Below are 20487 nucleotides of genomic sequence, written 5' to 3'. Positions count from 1 at the left end.
GGGGCGCACTCTGGTGTAGTGGCCTCGCCTGGGGCGCACTCTGGTGTAGTGGCCTCGCCTGGGGCGCACTCTGGTGTAGTGGCCTCGCCTGGGGCGCACTCTGGTGTAGTGGCCTCGCCTGGGGCGCACTCTGGTGTAGTGGCCTCGCCTGGGGCACACTCTGGTGAAGAAAAAGTCTATCGGCCTCCAACCTCCCCTCACAGCCGATCCAACACACGCCTGCAGAAAAAGAAAAGTCTTCCAGCCTCCAACTCTGGTGGAGCGGCCTTGCCTGGGGCACACTCTGGTGGAGCAGCCTCGCCTGGGCACACTCTGGTGGAGCGGCCTCGCCTGGGGCACACTCTGGTGGAGCGGCCTCGCCTGGGGCACACTCTGGTGGAGCGGCCTCGCCTGGGGCACACTCTGGTGGAGCGGCCTCGCCTGGGGCACACTCTGGTGGAGCGGCCTCGCCTGGGGCACACTCTGGTGGAGCGGCCTCGCCTGGGGCACACTCTGGTGGAGCGGCCTCGCCTGGGGCACACTCTCGTGAAGAAAAAGTCTATCGGCCTCCAACCTCCCCTTAGCCGATCCAACACACGCCTGGTTTCTCTATGTCTGGGGCGCACTCTGGTGGAGTGGCCTCGTCTGCGGCGCATTCTGGTGGAGTGGCCTCGTCTGGGGCACACTCTGGTGGAGCGGCCTCGCCTGGGGCACACTCTGGTGGAGCGGCCTCGCCTGGGGCACACTCTGGTGGAGCGGCCTCGCCTGGGGCACACTCTGGTGGAGCGGCCTCGTCTGGGGCACACTCTGGTGGAGCGGCCTCGCCTGGGGCACACTCTGGTGGAGCGGCCTCGTCTGGGGCACACTCTGGTGGAGCGGCCTCGCCTGGGGCACACTCTGGTGGAGCGGCCTCGCCTGGGGCACACTCTGGTGGAGCGGCCTCGCCTGGGGCACACTCTGGTGGAGCGGCCTCGTCTGGGGCACACTCTGGTGGAGCGGCCTCGCCTGGGGCACACTCTGGTGGAGCGGCCTCGCCTGGGGCACACTCTGGTGGAGCGGCCTCGCCTGGGGCACACTCTGGTGGAGCGGCCTCGCCTGGGGCACACTCTCGTGAAGAAAAAGTCTATCGGCCTCCAACCTCCCCTTAGCCGATCCAACACACGCCTGGTTTGTCTATGTCTGGGGCGCACTCTGGTGGAGTGGCCTCGTCTGCGGCGCATTCTGGTGGAGTGGCCTCGTCTGGGGCACACTCTGGTGGAGCGGCCTCGCCTGGGGCACACTCTGGTGGAGCGGCCTCGCCTGGGGCACACTCTGGTGGAGCGGCCTCGCCTGGGGCACACTCTGGTGGAGCGGCCTCGCCTGGGGCACACTCTGGTGGAGCGGCCTCGCCTGGGGCACACTCTCGTGAAGAAAAGGTCTATCGGCCTCCAACCTCCCCTTAGCCGATCCAACACACACCTGTAGAAAATAATAAGTCTTCTTGTCTCCAACCTCCCCTCAAAGCTGGTCCAACACACGACTGCAGGAAAGAAAAAATGTACTGGCTTCCATCCTCCCTTCACAGCTACTCCAAGTCGTACTGTCTTTTATTTTTTTTTCTATTTTTGTTGTTTTGGTTCTTTTTCTTTGGTTCATAATCATCGAGGGTAGTCCTGCAGGGAGGGGGGGGGTGATGGCTTTCGTGGTCTTTCCATTTTTTTCTGTATGTCTTTCTGGCTTTTTCGTGGCTCTGGGGGAAGCAAAAAGTGAACATGACGTTTTACTTTTTTTATATAGAAGTGCTTTCGCCTTGGTCTATTATCATCTTCATGACCTGGAGGAAGCGTAAAGCGAACACGACGTTTTGGTTTCTCTATGTCTGGGGCGCACTCTGGTGGAGTGGCCTCCTCTGCGGTGCATTCTGGTGGAGCGGTCCCGTCTGGGGCGCACTCTGGTGGAGCGGCCTCGCTTGGGGCACACTCTGGTGGAGCGGCCACGCCTGGGGCACACTCTGGTGGAGCGGCCTCGCCTGGGGCACACTCTGGTGGAGCGGCCTCGCCTGGGGCACACTCTGGTGGAGCGGCCTCGCCTGGGGCACACTCTGGTGGAGCGGCCTCGCCTGGGGCACACTCTGGTGGAGCGGCCTCGCCTGGGGCACACTCTGGTGGAGCGGCCTCGCCTGGGGCACACTCTGGTGGAGCGGCCTCGCCTGGGGCACACTCTGGTGGAGCGGCCTCGCCTGGGGCACAGTCTGGTGGAGCGGCCTCGACTGGGGCACACTCTGGTGGAGTGGCCTCGTCTGGGGCACACTCTGGTGGAGCGGCCTCGTCTGGGGCACACTCTGGTGGAGCGGCCTCGTCTGGGGCACACTCTGGTGGAGCGGCCTCGCTTGGGGCACACTCTGGTGGAGCGGCCTCGCTTGGGGCACACTCTGGTGGAGTGGCCTCGTCTGGGGCACACTCTGGTGGAGTGGCCTCGTCTGGGGCACACTCTGGTGGAGTGGCCTCGCTTGGGGCACACTCTGGTGGAGCGGCCTCGTCTGGGGCACACTCTGGTGGAGCGGCCTCGTCTGAGGCGCACTCTGGTGGAGCGGCCTCGCTTGGGGCGCACTCTGATGGAGCGGCCTCGTCTGGGGCGCACTCTGGTGGAGCGGCCTCGTCTGGGGCACACTCTGGTGGAGCGGCCTCGTCTGGGGCACACTCTGGTGGAGCGGCCTTGTCTGGGGCACACTCTGGTGGAGCGGCCTCGTCTGGGGCACACTCTGGTGGAGCGGCCTCGTCTGGGGCACACTCTGGTGGAGCGGCCTCGTCTGGGGCACACTCTGGTGGAGCGGCCTCGCTTGGGGCACACTCTGGTGGAGTGGCCTCGCTTGGGGCACACTCTGGTGGAGTGGCCTCGTCTGGGGCACACTCTGGTGGAGTGGCCTCGCTTGGGGCACACTCTGGTGGAGTGGCCTCGTCTGGGGCACACTCTGGTGGAGCGGACTCATCTGGGGCGCACTCTGGTGAAGCGGCCTCGTCTGAGGCACACTCTGGTGGAGCGGCCTCGTCTGGGGCACACTCTGGTGGAGCGGCCTCGTCTGGGGCACACTCTGGTGGAGCGGCCTCGTCTGGGGCACACTCTGGTGGAGCGGCCTTGTCTGGGGCACACTCTGGTGGAGCGGCCTCGTCTGGGGCACACTCTGGTGGAGCGGCCTCGTCTGGGGCACACTCTGGTGGAGCGGCCTCGTCTGGGGCACACTCTGGTGGAGCGGCCTCGCTTGGGGCACACTCTGGTGGAGTGGCCTCGCTTGGGGCACACTCTGGTGGAGTGGCCTCGTCTGGGGCACACTCTGGTGGAGTGGCCTCGCTTGGGGCACACTCTGGTGGAGTGGCCTCGTCTGGGGCACACTCTGGTGGAGCGGCCTCATCTGGGGCGCACTCTGGTGAAGCGGCCTCGTCTGAGGCACACTCTGGTGGAGCGGCCTCGTCTGGGGCACACTCTGGTGGAGCGGCCTCGTCTGGGGCACACTCTGGTGGAGCGGCCTCGTCTGGGGCACACTCTGGTGGAGCGGCCTCGCTTGGGGCACACTCTGGTGGAGTGGCCTCGCTTGGGGCACACTCTGGTGGAGTGGCCTCATCTGGGGCACACTCTGGTGGAGTGGCCTCGTCTGGGGCACACTCTGGTGGAGCGGCCTCGTCTGGGGCACACTCTGGTGGAGCGGCCTCGTCTGGGGCACACTCTGGTGGAGCGGCCTCGTTTGGGGCACACTCTGGTGGAGCGGCCTCGCTTGGGGCACACTCTGGTGGAGTGGCCTCGCTTGGGGCACACTCTGGTGGAGTGGCCTCGTCTGGGGCACACTCTGGTGGAGTGGCCTCGCTTGGGGCACACTCTGGTGGAGTGGCCTCGTCTGGGGCACACTCTGGGTGAGTGGCCTCATCTGGGGCGCACTCTGGTGGAGCGGCCTCGTCTGAGGCACACTCTGGGGGAGCGGCCTCGCTTGGGGCGCACTCTGATGGAGCGGCCTCGTCTGGGGCGCACTCTGGTGGAGCGGCCTCGTCTGAGGCGCACTCTGGTGGAGTGGCCTCGTCTGAGGTGCACTCTGGTGGAGCGGCCTCGTCTGGGGCGCACTCTGGGGGAGCGGCCTCTTCTGAGGCACACTCTGGTGGAGCGGCCTCGCTTGGGGCGCACTCTGGTGGAGCGGCCTCACCTGAGTCGCACTCTGGTGGAGTCTGAATGTAATAGACGACAGACATGCTGTGTGAGCCTTGTCTGCAGTTAATACCGCGTACATCTTCAATAAAAAAAAAGAGAAGAATTAGATTTAGCACCTTCACCTACATTTCATATATTTTTTTTAACTTCAAATTATAGAGAGAACAGTTCAAAACTCTTGTGCCAGGGACAATGAATAAACTTGACATGACAGGGACACAAGGATGACTATTGTTGGCCTTCCTATAAAGATGCTGGTTGCCTGCCACTCATCCCGACCCACTGGCTGGCAATAATCGCATGAAACATCTGATGTAATCAGCCTGCACATGTTTAGAATCTCGGCTGGTCCCTGCTGAACTGGCCAAAATTCTAACTGTGTATCGCCGGCTTTAGGAGCACAGACACTTAGGTGAAAGGGATAGTGCATAATAAAACGCTCATGGATAATTAATTAGCACTGTTTTATTTGCATTCGTTTTGTCTGTCTGTCTGGCCGTGAATATAAGGGTGATGACGCCCATATAGCATGAACGGAGCGTTTTTGCAGCATCTGTAACTTTCAGGTGCTACATGCAGTCCATTGAAAATGATTAGAAAGTACAGCTGCACAGTCGCAGCCACTTCCTCCATGTAAAAGAGATCTGGGTCCATATCGGATGGTGATTGGGAGGCGGCATTGCCCACACTGCCCATCGTCTCTTTATCTTCCACACAGAAAGTAAACCAACTATTCATTTCACACAGGACTTCTAATACCTCTAAGATATTTGTTTAAATGGCAGCGTAAAGATACCCCTCTTTGTCGTAGATGTAATATTGGGCTGGCTAATTTAATACATATGTTATGGAGATGTCCTGAACTCCATCACTATTGGCAAGGGGTTATTTCTGCTGTTATCTCTGTCTTTAACCAATTACGGACCGCCGGCCGTCGTTATACGCCCGTACTTTGAAGAGGAATATCGTTGTTATGGCAGAGCTAGCTACCATAACCCCGCTATTTTTTTTTCTTTAGCGGGCGGTCAGATAAAAGTGGTCTCTGCGGTGGATTTGCAATGAGATCCCTTTTATTGGCGGCGGGAGAGGCCCCCCCCCCCTCCTGCCATGCTCCGATGCCCTGCGCCGCTTACCGGAGCCGCCGGCAGCTTCCATTACCGTGTGTGGTATGGAGCTGAGTGAGGGGAAGATTGCCCCCACCCGTCTCCATACCACTGGAGGGCAGAAGTGACATCAAAGCGTCTCTTCCCCCCCCCCATAGCTCTTGAAGAAACATTTTTTTTTTTTTTCAAACGACTTTTTTTTTTATTGCATTTTGTGTAAATATGAGATGTGAGCCCGGATCTCATATTTAAGAGGCCCTGTCATGCTTTTTTTTTTTTTTCTATTACAGGGGATGTTAACATTCCTTGTAATAGGGATAAAAGCGACACAATTTTTTTTTTTTTTTTTTTTAGAGCACAGTGTGAAAATTAAAAATAAAAGCTAAAATAAATAAGAAAAAAAAAAATGCGCCCATCCAGCCGAGCTCACGTGCAGAAGCGACCGCATACGTGAGCAGCGCCCGCATATGAAACCGGTGTTCACACACATGGGAGGTATCGCCGTGATCGTTAGAGCGAGAGCAATAATTCTTTGGCCGAAACTCTCGCTTTAACCCTTTGATCACCCCCTAGTGGTTAACCCCATTCCCTGCCAGTGACATTTTATACAGTAATCAGTGCATTTTATAGCATGGATTGCTGTATAAATATCACTGGTCCCAAAATAGTGTCAAAAGTGTCTGATCTGTCCGCCGCAATATCGCAGTCATGATAAAAATCGCAAATCACTGCAATTACTAGTAAAAAAAAAAAAAAATGCCATAATTCTATCCCCTATTTTGTAGACGCTATAAATTTTGCGCAATTCAACCAATATATATGCTTATTGCGATTTTTTTTTTTTTTTATCAAAAATATGTATAAGAATACATATCAGCCTAAACTGAGGAAAAAAAAAATAATAATTGGGATATTTATTATAGCAAAAACGAATAAATATTTTTTTTCAAAATTGTCGCTTTTTTGGTTTATAGAGAAAAAAATAAAAGCCGCAGAGGTGATCAAATACCACCAAAAGAAAGCTCTATTTGTGGGGGGGGGGGGAAATGATCAAAATTAGTTTGGGTATAACGTCGCACGACCGTGCAATTCTCGTTCAAAGTGTGACAGCGCTGAAAGCTGAAAATTGGCCTGGGCGGGGGGGGGGGGGCGGGGGGCAAAATGCCCTTCATGGAAGTGGTTAATAATGACATCACATTGCTAATTGCATATTGTATTTGTAGCATAAATACTCTCATTAGTGGGAATGCTTCAGCAATTGGCATCCGCGCCGCAGCCGTCTTTCGGCTATAGAGCGGACGCCTAGTGGTTACATTTAGGGCAGCCAGGCTTTTGTTGTCTGTTTTGTTTCCATGGTTACCAACACGTCTTATACACAGTGATGGGCAGTGGGGGAGGGCACAGACACACCATGTACTGATTTATAATAGAGGAATAAGATGGGCAGTTTTCATGCTATTCAGCATTCCCACCCATTTCCTCCAGGAAATGCATTTTCTAGTTTGCACTTAAAACTGTCATTTTGTCATTTTGTAACTTTTGGAAATGTCAGTAAAAACTTGTCTGTGCCAGTAAATTTTGGGTGTTGTGTCAGTAAATTTCAGTCTGGTAGGTTGGCAGCACTGCTCTGCCCCATGAGTGTAGGTGACTTCTCCAGTGTACTTTTTGTATCTATCACTATCAATATTACTCACCAGTCTCTGTGTCTGTGTCCTGGTGATGTCCATTGGCTTTGCAGCCGAATCCGAAACATCCAACAAGGGCTCTGAGACAGCGGCGTACAAACGCCCGGGTCCTCTTCATTGTGATTGGAGTATCTGCAGGCTGGTCACCGATACCTCCTACAATAGCTGACCTTCCTTCGCTGGGTTTCTCTTTGGTGTTTTTCAGAGAAAGAAGCTGATTACATTTAAATCGGTTCATTATTAAGAATAAAGAAACACGCTTTAAATGTACTATAGAAATCGTAAAGAAATTGAATTGAATTAAATCAAATCCAATCAAATCGCAATAAATATCTCAGGAGAGATCAGAAGGCACGTCCTCTCTGGACAGTGTCCTCTGAGATTCTGATTCTGCCGTCCGTGCGTCTGCATATATAGTGGCCCAGCCGATGACATCATCGGCAGTTTTTTTTTTTTTTTAAATAACTGACGATTTTTCTTAAAGGGGCCACGTCCTTATTTGTCAACTGAATTGCAAAATAACTGACGATTTTTCTTAAAGGGGCCACGTCCTTATTTGTCAACTTTGTGAATTGCAGCCTGTAGGATTGAGTATATACGGATCTCATAGGGATACGGCTCCTGGAAGAAAACATGTAATGGTGAATGAAATTTAACACTTTCACTACCAAACTATATTTGTTCATTTGGTTCAAGCCTTTAACTGCCAAACCAAGTAAACCCCCCCTCCCCCTATATTAACCCTTTCACCGCCAAATCATTTTTTTCCCCCATTTCTCCCCCATATGTTAAATTATACAGCCAAATCAGATTTCACCACCATTTTTAACCCTTTAAATGCCAAATAAAATGTTTTTCCTTTTTTATTCATGAACCATTTCACTGCCAAACCATATTTTTTTTAATTTTTTAACCTTTCTAGGAAAAAAGATTTTTTTTTTTTGTTTTTGTTTTTTGAAACACTTTTTATCGCCAAACCAAATTATTTTCTTTTTTTTAACCCTTTCATTGCCAAGCCAGTAGGTTCCCCCCATGTGTTAAAGTGGAGTTCCACCCACTTTTTGAAGTCACTGTGTGCGCTGAAAATGATTTGGCAGATCTTTTTATTTTTAAACTGACTGTTATATTGAAGACTGATGTCCTCATTTCCTCCTCGGGGGCGGCGGCCGAGCTCTTCATTTCCGGGTTTGCAATGCCTCCTGGGAGATGTGTGTCACCAATCCCAGGAGAGAATAGGCATCGCAGGGCCGTAGCATCGCCTTATTTCAAAATTGCAAATGGCACGAAGCAAGGTGGTGCCAAGCGCCATTTTTAAAAAGGGGGACCAGGCTTTTGTTGCCATGGTTACCAAAGCATCTTATACACAGTGATGGGCGGTGGGGGAGGAGCTGGAACAGCTTATCTCTGATTACATACAGAGCCCGGGGGAGGAGACAGCCTCTACTTATCATTTATAAAAGAGTACTATGATGGGGGGGGGGGGGGGATTCCTTTCTATTTTAAACTGAATGGGTTGTTTTACAAGGTGATCGTTTACAATCACTTGTCCCGTCCTGACATGGCTGCTGGACATATAAGGTTGGGGGTGCGCAGGGCTGCTGATAGAAACCATGGGGCCCCGTACAGCCTACCTGATGGGGCCCCCTTCTGCCCCAACCTCAACCCCACCTATCCATCCAGAAAAAGGGCTAATATAGGTGGGAAGGGGTTAATGATGCCAAGAGGTGCTCATGTCTTACTTTGTAAACTTACAATCTTTTTTTATTTATGTGCATTATATTAAAATATGCAGCAAAGTCAGTATAACTGGCAGAAGATGCGGGGGGTAGGTCAGTAGAACAACGGACAGAGTCCCCCATTTCTCATCAGAGCCCCCTCCATCACAGCAGAGCCCCCTCCAGCAGAGCCCCCTCCATCACATCAGAGCCCCCTCCGTCACAGCAGAGCCCCCTCCATCACAGCAGAGCCCCCTCCATCACAGCAGAGCCCCCTCCAGCAGAGCAGAGCCCCCTCCATCACAGCAGAGCCCCCTTCGTCACAGCAGAGTCTCCTCCAGCAGAGTCCCCTCCATCACAGCAGAGTCCCTTATATCACATCAGAGCCCCCTCCATCACAGCAGAGCCCCTTATATCACAGCAGAGCCCCCTCCATCACAGCAGAGCCCCTTATATCACAGCAGAGCCCCCTCCATCACAGCAGAGCACCTCTCAACATCAGTCCCCATTTCAGGTTGGTGGGGGAGGGGGCCTCTCAGGAGGTGTTAGGATCGTTTACATTACAAAACATTTCTGACTGTTTATGTTGTGTCTGTGCTGGCAGGCCAGATGCAGTGTCAGTGGGCCTGTTTTAATCTGTGCCCACATGAGAGAACTCTCCTGCATAGCAGTGTGTCTCTTACCTAAGAAGCTCCTGTCCTGGGCTGCTAATCCTTCAACTTCTCTCCTCCAACCAGTGAGAGCAGCGGAGGGGTGTGGTCTTGGGTCTGTGGAGAAGGCAATCTAGAAGCTCTGGACTGGATTACAGAGCTCAGCTGAGGTCCTGGGAGACACAGATTCCTGGATTCTGTGTCCAGGATTTTGTAATGGAAAGATCCAGTGTGTAGTGTACAATGAGCGCAGGGAGCCACTTGTAAATTAGAAAGCGTTTTTTGTGTTTTCTCCACTGAACTGTCTTTAAAGTTGCACAGGCCCCCCCTGCTGGCCGAGCCCGGTACAACAGTGCTGGCTGTACTGGCTTATCAGCGGCCCTGGGGGTGCGTGAAGGAAACGCTCAAAGTATCATCTGTCAGACACGAGTGGAGGAGAGCCGATCGGCTGCTCCTCTGACAGGGGGGGGGTCTGTGCTGATCGATTATCAGCACAGCCCCCCCCCCCCGAGGATGCCCACACTGGACCACCAGGGATGCCCAGCACCAGATATGCCACCCTAGACCTCTAGGGATGCCAGTGCCCACAATGGATGCCAATCAGTGCCCACAAGGGATGTCAATCAGTGCCCACAATGGACATCACTGATTGGCATGCATTATTGTTTGGCACTGATTGGCATCCATCAGTACAGTATAATACAATACAATGCTGCCTATCAGTTCCCATCCGTGCCACCTATCAGTGCCCATCCATGCCCATCTGTGCCGCCTAACCATGCCCATCTGTGCGGCCTATCCATGCCCATCCATGCCGCCTATCCATGCCAATCCATGCCGCCTATCCGTGCCAATCCGTGCCAGCTATCAGTGCCCATCTGTGTCGCCCATCAGTGCCACCCATCAGTGCCACATATCAGTGTCCATCAATGCCACCTCATCAGTGCCACTTCATTGGTGCCACCTCATCGGTGCCCATCAGTGCTGCCTTATCAGTGCCCATCAGTGCAGTCCCATCAGTGAAGGAGAAAACTTACTTATTAACAAAGTTTTGAAACTGAAACAAAAAAAATAAACATTTTTTTTTCAAAATTTTCTTATTTTTTTAGCAAAAAATAAAAACCGTAGAGGTGATTAAATACCACCAAAAGAAAACTATTTGTGGGAAAAAATGATAAAAATTTCATTTGGGTACAGTGTAGCATGACCGCGCAATTGTCATTCAAAGTGCAACAGAAAGATCAAAATTGGTCTGGGCAGGAAGGTGTTTAAGTGCCCTGTATTGAAGTGGTTAAAAAAACATTGAACTAAAGGCTGTAATGTAACAAAATAGGTAAAAAGCTAAGGGGGTGAATACTTTTGCAAGGCACTGTAGAATCCTGGCCTTTCTGCAAGTAGGGTTAGAGATGAAACTGGCCTTGAGTACTGTCAAAGACCAGGTCTTGGCCTTATCGGTATTGTTTCAATGACCACTTGCTTCTCATTCTTTGGTCTGTAGCTTTAGCCGCCCTTAGGACTTGAATTTAGTTCTGGTATTACAGAAACAGCCCTTTGAGCCAATATGACATATTCCCTTGGTCCTTTTGACAAGGAAGCTAGTTTTTCTGGTAGCCATATCTTCTGCAACAAGGGGCAACAAGGGTATAAGGGTTGGCTACTCTTTTTTGCAAAGAGCCATATTTAATTATTCACAAGGATAGGGTAGTATTGCGTCCTCATCCTAACTTTCTACCAAAGGTAGTGACAGGTTTTCATCTAAACCAGGATATTGTTCTTCCTTAATTTTTTCCAGAACCCTGTTCTATGGAGGAAAAGTCGCTGCATTTGCTGGATGTAGTGAGAGCAGTCAAAGTCTACTTGAAAGCGACTGCTCAGATTAAAAAATCAAATGTTTTGTTTGTACTGCCTGAAGGTCCTAGGAAAGGACAGGCAGCAGCAGTCTACTATTTCTAAGTGGATTCGGCAAGTAATTATTCAAGCTTATGGTTTGAAAACGAAGATTCCACCTTTTCAAATCAAAGCGCACTCTACTAGGGCTGTTAGTGCTTCGTGGGCAGTGCATCACCAGGCCTCCATGGCTCAAATCTGCAAGGCCGCAACTTGGTCTTTGGTCCATACGTTCACTAGATTCTATCAGGTGGATGTAAAAATTACATGAGGATATCACCTTTATGCGCAGTGTGCTGCAGGCTGCAGTATAGGTCCTCAAGTCTGATGGCGCCCTGTATTTTTTGTTTGTGTCTGCCTCCCCTCAGACAGCATTGCTCTGGGACATCCTATATAGTTATTACTATGGCTCTGTGTCCCGTGATGTACGATAAAGAAAATAGGATTTTTATAACAGCTTACCTGTAAAATCCTTTTCTTGGAGTACATCACAGGACACTGAGGTCCCTCCCCTCTTTGGTCACACGTGTATTGCTTGGGTACAAAATTGAGGTTCTCTCAGTAATGGAAGAGATTATATAGGGAGTGAACTTCCTGTCTTAGGGTTTGCCAGTGTCCATCACCTAAAGGTGGCCTATATACCCATGTAGTTATTACCATGGCTCTGTGTCCTGTGATGTAATCCAAGAAAATGATTTTACAAGTAAGCTGTTATAAAATCCTATTTTCACTGGCAGGATATCCAAGAAAAAAAAACTTTGCAACAGATTTGCAAAAAAATTATTTGCTTATCTTAATGCATTCTCTGCATGAAGGTAAAAAACATCCCATCATCTGTCCAACCTACCCCTATCCCTAAACACTTACCTTACTACCGTCACTGCTCCAGTATTGTCTCAGTTCCAACATCGCTTCCCTCACTTTTTGTTTTCACAGGAGAAACTGAGGGCAGCAAAGCCATGGGCTTCTGTTGTGGTCAGTTAAACTCCTGTGAGGAGGGAGCAGGGACATGGCTTACCGGTGCTATGTGTGTCTATGGACACACACAGCCCTGGTCACGTGCACGCACATGCCCTCTTAACCACTGGCTTGCTAAGGAGGAGCCCAGAGATGGGAGGCGCAGACATCATTGGCGGAGGACTGCCAGAAGAGGTGGTAAGGGACCTTTCTGTGAAATACCATTGCACAGAGTAGGTACGTATTATCTGTTTTTTATTTTAACCACTTCATGCCCAGCCTATAGACAAATGACGGCTGGGTGATGGCTTTCCCATCCTGACTGGACGTCATATGACATTCTGTCAGGAAGCGCGGGTCCCCTGCTGCGGGGGCTACGCAGCGGCACAATCTGTCACTGCCCATGTCCATGGCACACAGCTGATGACTAATCAGAGTACCGGTTCACTGTAGTACCATGTGACCACCGTCGAAAAATTACAGCAGGTCACATGACAGTTGTACACAATCGATAGTTTCCTTTCATGCCATTCATTGTACATACCTCCCAACTTTTGAACTTCAGTATGAGGGACACCAGATGGAAGGGATCTATAGCACACGAAGCATGCTACAGCAAAATGTGTGTGGCCAAACTCTTAACAGTGGGAGGGGCTTAAAAAAAACCTGTGCTTCCTTATACCCATACAGTGGTCAGCAGTAACAAGGGTCACAAGGGCAGATGACAGGGATCAGCAGGACGTTGAACAGGAGTCAGTAGGCAGTGTACAGAGATCAGCAGGACGGAGGACAGGCGTAAGTAGGGCAGGATACAGGGGTCAGCGGGACAGAGGACAGGAATCAGTAGGGCAGGGTACAGAGATCAGTAGGACGGAGGACAGGAGTCGGTAGGGCAGGGTACAGAGATAAGCACAGGGCTCAAGTCCTGCGGGAACGCATGGGAACGGAGTTCCTGTACTTTTCCCACATCAGGAACTCAGTTCCCATTAGCAGCCGTGTCCTGCAAGACTTTGAAGTATGCAAGCTGTGTGGCAGGTGCTAAATCAGCAGCTGCCTACACAGCTCACAATAGTAGCAGGGGTGGACTGACCATTCAGGCATTGCCAGTAGGGGGCCCCATGACACCTTCCTCTTCGATCTACCTGTCAATCATAGCTAGTTGATGGGTATATCAGGTCCCTGCTGCTAAGAGATTGTATTTAGTCAGACCTCTCATGATGCGCTCCTCCCCGTCGCTGAGGGAAGAACATCAGTTTGGGGTGGTAAGCTGGGCACAATACCTGGCAAAGTTTAATGCCAGGAGGGAAGTTTATGTGGAAATATGTGAAGGGTTGGAGTAGCAGTGAGTGTGTGTTGGAGCCCTGCAGAGTTTGCAGCCCCCCAAGCTAACATACATCTCCTAAGCAGGAACACATTACTATCTCCCTAAGCATTCTGTCCAGATAATGTGCAGTTAATTTATGACCTTTCCTTTTAACCCTGTGTTATCCAAACTCTGTTCAATGAAAAGTGTAAACTCACCACATAAACACTCTATATACAAAATAACATTCCCCAATAAAGATCAGAACATGATGTTCACATTTGCATGGAAGCACAATTGAATGAAAGCTGATTATTCAGAGAATTACCGTTTATGTTTATTGAGGATTGTTTTTTTTTTATGTACTAACAGTTAAGCTTCACACACACAATACAAAAATTGGATAAAAATACCACTTTTGAAGTGTTCATGAATATGAGCGTATCATTTTTTTATTTTTTTTTGGTGGGGGGAGTGGATCTTGGGTGGGAGTTCCCACACTTTTTTCCCCAGGACTTGACCCCTGAGTACAACCAGCCTGCAAATAGATGGAATGAATCTCGGCCAGTCCCTGCTGATCCGTCAAAGATTTTATCCATCTATGGATGGCTTAAAGTGATTGTAAAGTCTTGTTTTTTTTTTTTTCTGTTAAAATAACAAAGATGTTATACTTACCTACTCTGTGTAGTGGTTTTGCACAAAGCAGCCCTGATTCTCCTCGTCTCGGGTCCCTGGCTGGAGCTCCTGGCCCCTGTTGAGTGCCCCCACAGCAAGCAGCTTGCTATGGGGGCACCCGAGCTGAGCTGCAGCTCCATGTATCTATTCAGACAGAGAGCCACGGTTCGGCCCCGCCCTCTCTCTCTCCCGCTTGGCTAACTAAGCTTGATTGACAGCAGCAGAAGCCAATGGTGCAGCTGCTGTGTCACAGCCAGGAGGGAGAGTCCCGGAATGGCCAAAGCACTCGTGGACATCACTGGATAGAGATGGTGCCCAGGTAAGTATTAGGGGGACTGAGGGGGGGGGGGGGGCTGCTGTACACAGAAGGCTTTTTAGGAGATATCACTGTATTTGCATGTGCCGACGTCATCGCCACATGCGCACTGAAGAAACGCCACGTACATACCTTTGCTTCAGTTCTACAGTCCTACAGTTGTACTGTGCCGTTACCGGTGGCTCCCGGTGCATGCCCGGGAGTGATGTCATCATGGCTCCTGCCAATCACGGCGCCAGAGCCACGATACCCAGAATTAACCCCCCAGAGTGATGCTGGTCACTGGTGCGGTGAACGAAGACTGCTGCGGGGGCTTCGATCTCAGGTAAGTAATTCATAATGAGCTAGTATGCTATGCATACTAGCTCATTACACCTTTGTCTTGCAGGTTTTATTTTATTTTATTTTTTATGTTTTTATGTTTTTAAAGGTTTTTCAACCACTTTAAGTCAATTTATGTATTTACTTGTTTGTTGTTTATTTATCTGTTTGATGATCTTATTTATATATATATATATATATATATATATATATATATATATATATATATATATATATATATATATATATATATATATATATATACATATGCATATAAAACAAAACATTCTCTATAAATAAGATTAGGTGAATATAAAGTTAGAAGAGACTTACTTGATACACGTAGGTCAACAGAGGAGGGGGAACTATAATTTCGAACACCATCGACCTCTATGAGGAATCGATACACCTTGGAATGTTCTCTGGTGATGTCCCTTATCCACAGGGAGCAGTTACCAACTTGAAGGTTATCCACCAAGGATGTGTGCTTGCTTGGATGAAGTATCTCTTGGGTTTCCTCCTGATACCAAAAGATTTTCTTCTTTTCATATCTATTTGATTCTGGTAGTGTGTACCAGCATGGAATCACCACACAGTCACCGGATAAAGCTCTTATCTGCCTAGGGATGGTCACTGACCAGCCTGTGCTCATGACATAAGGCAGAACAACTGACAAATAAAACACAATATAGAGATTATTCAAGAGGATTAGTAGAAGTACTAGTAAAGGAGGGTAATTACTGTAGGAAGAATGGGGTAAAAGGCAAAAGAAAGACGTAATGGGATTAGAAGGGAGGTAAAAAGGAAGAAAAGAGGAGAGGGTAGCATAGGAGGAGAGGAGAGGAGAGGACAGGGGTGGAGTGGAGAGAAGAGAAGAGAAGAGAAGAGAAGAGAAGAGAAGAGAAGAGAAGAGAAGAGAAGAGAAGAGAAGAGAAGAGGGGTAGAGTGGAGAGAAGAGAAGAGGAGAGGAGAGATGAGGAGAGAAGAGATGAGGAGAGAAGAGATGAGGAGAGAAGAGATGAGGAGAGATGAGGATAGTAGAGAAGAAGGCTGGAGGATGAAGGGAAAGGGAGGGGCAGAAAAGCAAGGAAAGGGGAAGGAAGGGAAGGGGAGGGGAAGGAAGGGAAGGGGAGGGGATGGAAGGGAAGGGAAGGAGAGGAGAGGGGAGGGAAGATAAAAAGATGTAAAAAGATGTAAAAAGATGTAAGGAAGAATGTGGTAAAAGGCAAAATAAAGATGTAATGGGATTAGAAGGGAGTGGAGAGGAGAAAAGAGGAGAAGGGTGAAGGGAAGGGGAGGGGCAGAAAGTGAAGAGGATGGGAGGAAGGGAAGGGAAGGGGAGGGAATGGGAGGGAAGGGAAGGGAAGGAGTGGAGAGGGAAGGGAAGATAAAAAGATGTAAAAAGATGTATAAAGGAAGAATGTGGTAAAAGGCAAAATAAAGATGTAATGGGATTAGAAGGGAGGGAGGGGGGAAGAAAGGAGAGGAGAATGTAAAATATGAGAGGAGAAAAGAGGAGAAGGCTGGGGAGGAAATGAAGGGGAGGGATTGGGAAGGAAAGAAATGGAAGGGACAGAGTGAGGAGAGGAGAAAGTGGAAGGGAAGGAGAGTGGATGAGAGGTAAGGAGAGGAAAAGAGGCGAGGGGAGAGGAGAAGAGGAGAGAGGAGATGAAAGGAGAGGAGAGGAGAGAATATGGAATGGGATGGGATGGGATTTGATAGAATTAAAAGGAAAGGAAAAGTGTGTGTGTGTGTATGGGGGGGGGGGGGGGGGGGTTGAAGGAAAAGAGAGAGGCATAAATGGGAAAAAAATAAAGCTAGGGTTAGAAGACAGGTAAGATGTTTTGGAGGCCAGAGGAGAGATATGGGGTCTAAAAGACCCCAGATTTTTTTCCAAAAAGATGACCTGTCACAAGTCATTCTTTGCAATAGAAATAAAGTTGATCCAAAAAAAATGTGTGGGTACAGTGTAAAAATGTGAACAAGCATGTAAGTCCCACTATCTTATGTAAATGGTGATCGAACCACACACGTGAAGCATCACCATGAACCTCAGAGTAATGCCCCGTGCACACGATCGGATTTTCCAACAACAAATGTTGGATGTGAGCTTGTTGGCGGAAAGTCCGACCGTGTGTGTGTATGCTCCATCGAACATTTCTTGTCGGACTTTCTGTCAACAAATGTTGACTAGCAGGTTCTCACATTTTGCCCCAGCAAAACTTTGAATTTCCGATCGTGTGTACACAAGTCCGTCGCACTAAAGTTCACACATGCTTGGAATCAAGCAGAAGGAACCGCACTGGCTATTGAACTTTCTTTTTCTTGGCTCGTCGTACGTCTTGTATGTCACCGCGTTCCCACGTTCGTAATTGTTGACCAACATTTGTGTGACCGTGTGTATGCAAGATAAGTTGGAGCCAACAACCTTCGAACACAAATCCACGGTTTTGTTGTCGGAACGTCCAATCATGTGTACGGGGCATAAGAGCAATATTTTTAGTGCCAGACCCGTGTAACGCTAAACTGGTAACCTGTAGAGGCTTTTAAAGCATCACCTATAGATAATTAAACATACTGTAGTTTGTTACCATTCCCTGGGCGTGCGCATTTTTAAAGAGTGACATGTTTGGTATCGATTTACTCGGCATAACATCACCTTTTTTTTTACAAAAAAAATTGGGTATTGTATTGTTTTTGCATTCACTAATTAAAGTGTATTTTTTTTTTCCAGAAAACTTGTGTTTAAAAAAAACTGCTGCGCAAATATCATGTGAAATAAAAGAATTACAACACCCACCATTTAATCTCTGGGGCCTCTGCTTTAAAAAAAAGATGGTGATTCTGAGTAATTTTGCAGATTTTTACATGTATGAGAACAAATGCAGAATTGTCCTGAGGGGTCAAGTCCTAATAACTCATATTATTGAAAACTTTATATTTTGTGTATTTTATACTATATGTTACCTTGTAGGAAAAATAAACGTCTCATCATCTTGGGGACCCCTGAAGGAGCAGCAAAGCAAAACACTGTGAGAGAAGAAAATATTAGAACATAAATAATAGCAAAACTGGGAACTATAATATATACTGTATATATAAATATAAATATATATATAAATATATATATACATATATATATATATATATATATATATAAATATATATATATATATATATATATATATAAATATATATATATATATATATATATATATATATATATATATATATATATATATATATATATACTGTATATATAAATATATATATATATATGTGTATATTTTATTATTCAGGATTTATATAGGGCCAGCAATTTACGCAGAGCTTTACAATATATATATATATATATATATATATATATATATATATATATATATACTGTATATATCACCCTGTGTGCATCTCACCTACTACATATTATATATATATATATATATATATATATATATATATATATATATATATATATATATATATATATATATATATATATATATATTTTACTACTTTGACTCAGCATACAGCAGGAGTAATGCCGGACCCCTGCAGAGAGGCCTCTGCTTCCACACAGAAAGCAGGGGGACATCTTTTACAGCATACTGGCAGGGAAGAGGCTCTGTGCATAAAGGTAATACATCTTCTGTGTGCAGTATCCCCCCAAACCCCCCTAATACTTACCTCAGCCAGATCTTAAGAAGATGTGCATTAGAGCCAGAGACTCTCCCTCTTCATTGGCCGAGACAGCAGCGGGAGCCAATGGCAATCACAGCAAGTGAGCCAATGAGGGGGGGGGGGGCTTAGGCTCTGTGTGTTAATAGACACGCATAGCTGCAGCTCGGGAGCGAGCCGGCTCAGGTGCCACCCATTGCAAGCTGCTTGCTGTAGGGGCACTTGGCAGGAGGGAGGGGCCAGGAGTGCCAGTGGTGGACCAGAGAAGAAGAGGATTGGGGGTGTTTTGTGCACGTCTTTTGAATTATTACACCTAAACCTGATTTACATTAAACGTTCAATTAGGCTTTAAAGGGTAACTCCACTTTCATTGGAAAAAAATAGCAAATAAAAAGAAATAATAGAGCATATACAATTGCGACACAAGTCATATAGTAATTCAATGTTATTAAAAACGACCTTTCCCTTTCAATCTGCAGCCGCTGTAATTTTCTGTAAATGCAATGCAATATGGCTACCTGGAGGTGTTCTGTACACAGAATGTGTACTGACCACCCCCCCCCCCCCCCCCCAGAAACATCATTTCCTGCTTGTTTTGATTGACTCACTGATTTTCCCAGAAGTCTGTACTAAATACAAGTCAGATTTTGGGCATCCCCTGCAACAAAAATGTCATTTTTTGATGAGATACTCCCAATAGGAAATCACACCCAGGCCCAGCAGTTTTCCACATTAGATATTAGTTACCCCTGATGACGTCAGAGCTTTGACGAAACGATCGTCGGGTAGCCGCGCTCACACCTATTGCGCATATGCGATCCTAATACAAAGTCACGTTGAGGAGTTTTTTATTTGCTAGCAAATTCGTTCGTTTTTTAAACAGCACCTGTATTTTTTTTGTGACTCGTTGGAGTCGTCTTATTTGTGCTTGAGCATCAGGCTCTAATAAATCCTTTGTTGAAACCATATCACACGATTTGGCGCACTTTTATTTTTTCATGGTGATACATCATTTGGAAGCTTGCTGTGAGTAGCCGTGTGAATCCGAAGATTGTGAAACATCCGAAAGATCGGGACAATCTCTGGACATCTGGACGTCTGGACGTCTATGGTGGGATCTGAGATCCAATTCACGCAGTTTGACCTCCCCTAGCAGGGGGGTCACTAGGGATCTGGTAAACCTCCACCTTTAAGTGGTGTTTAGAGGTGACGGGTCCACGCGGTCAAACACAATTTGATTAAGCAATCAAGCTTCAGCTATTTTTACACACACATTGGAAATATACTCTTTTGTTTTTGCAATATATACGGACACTTGAATATATAATTTTTCATATTTTTCTAAACACTCGATTTATTCCTAATAGTATTTGTGCATTGATTTTCACATGTTTTTTTTTTTTTGGCACTTTTGCACTTTAATTGTTCAATAGTTTTAGTAACATCTATTGGTTAAGCGCTGCACTTTTTTTCTTTTATTTTCACATTAGAGCCTTGCAGGTGCAGCAGCTAGTTGATAATTATGAAACCACTCCCATTAGACTCACTTAGCACAGAGGAACGAGCAGGGATTTCTTTAGAATAACAAAAAGTAGGAATCTGCAACAAAGTCTGTTAAAATCCCTGCAATGTACAGAGATCACCCGGAGGGGAATGTTTTTTTTTTTTTTCTCAACAAAAGTGGAGTTACTCTTTAACATTGAGATAGATTACCACAGCCCTAATAAGATCTGTTCTCAAAACACAAATATAATAATTAATAAGTGTTTGAAAGAGGTCCTAAATTGTGAATACTAATAGAATATCCACCCCTCCGCTCATATTCAGGCACACTTTTGCTAACATATAATAAATATGCAAATTTTTATCAAAAATCTTCAAAATGTTGAAATATTTGTTTATACCAATGAATACAAATGTTCTTTCAGTGCAGAAGCATGGAATAATTGGTTTTCACACCTAATGCTGGAAGCCAGGGGTCTCCAACTTTTCAAACAAAGGGCCAGTTTATTGCCCTCCAGACTTAAGGAGGGCCAGATTGTGCCCAG

At 47.6% G+C, this 20487-nt stretch overlaps 1 protein-coding gene across 1 annotated transcript in view; it reads right to left on the bottom strand.

Moving 5' to 3' along the window:
- The window catches only part of LOC143933635 (B-cell receptor CD22-like), a 53225-nt gene extending 35437 nt beyond the window's left edge, over nt 1–17788 (bottom strand). Inside the window, exons 1-2 of the mRNA XM_077456587.1 lie at nt 17732–17788; nt 15098–15433 (exon numbers count right to left, since the gene is read on the bottom strand). Of these exons, the coding sequence (XP_077312713.1) occupies nt 15098–15433; nt 17732–17759 (364 nt within the window). The 5' untranslated portion in view covers nt 17760–17788. The remainder of the gene's footprint in view (nt 1–15097; nt 15434–17731) is intronic.
- Between the last annotated feature and the right edge of the window lie 2699 nt (nt 17789–20487).

The sequence above is a fragment of the Lithobates pipiens genome, unplaced genomic scaffold, assembly GCF_037356315.1.
Source record: "Lithobates pipiens isolate NorthernLeopardFrog02 unplaced genomic scaffold, aLitPip1_a1.2 Scaffold_27, whole genome shotgun sequence".
In the NCBI taxonomy this organism is placed as follows: domain Eukaryota; kingdom Metazoa; phylum Chordata; class Amphibia; order Anura; family Ranidae; genus Lithobates; species Lithobates pipiens.
This window is presented reverse-complemented; position numbering and strand designations above follow the sequence as displayed.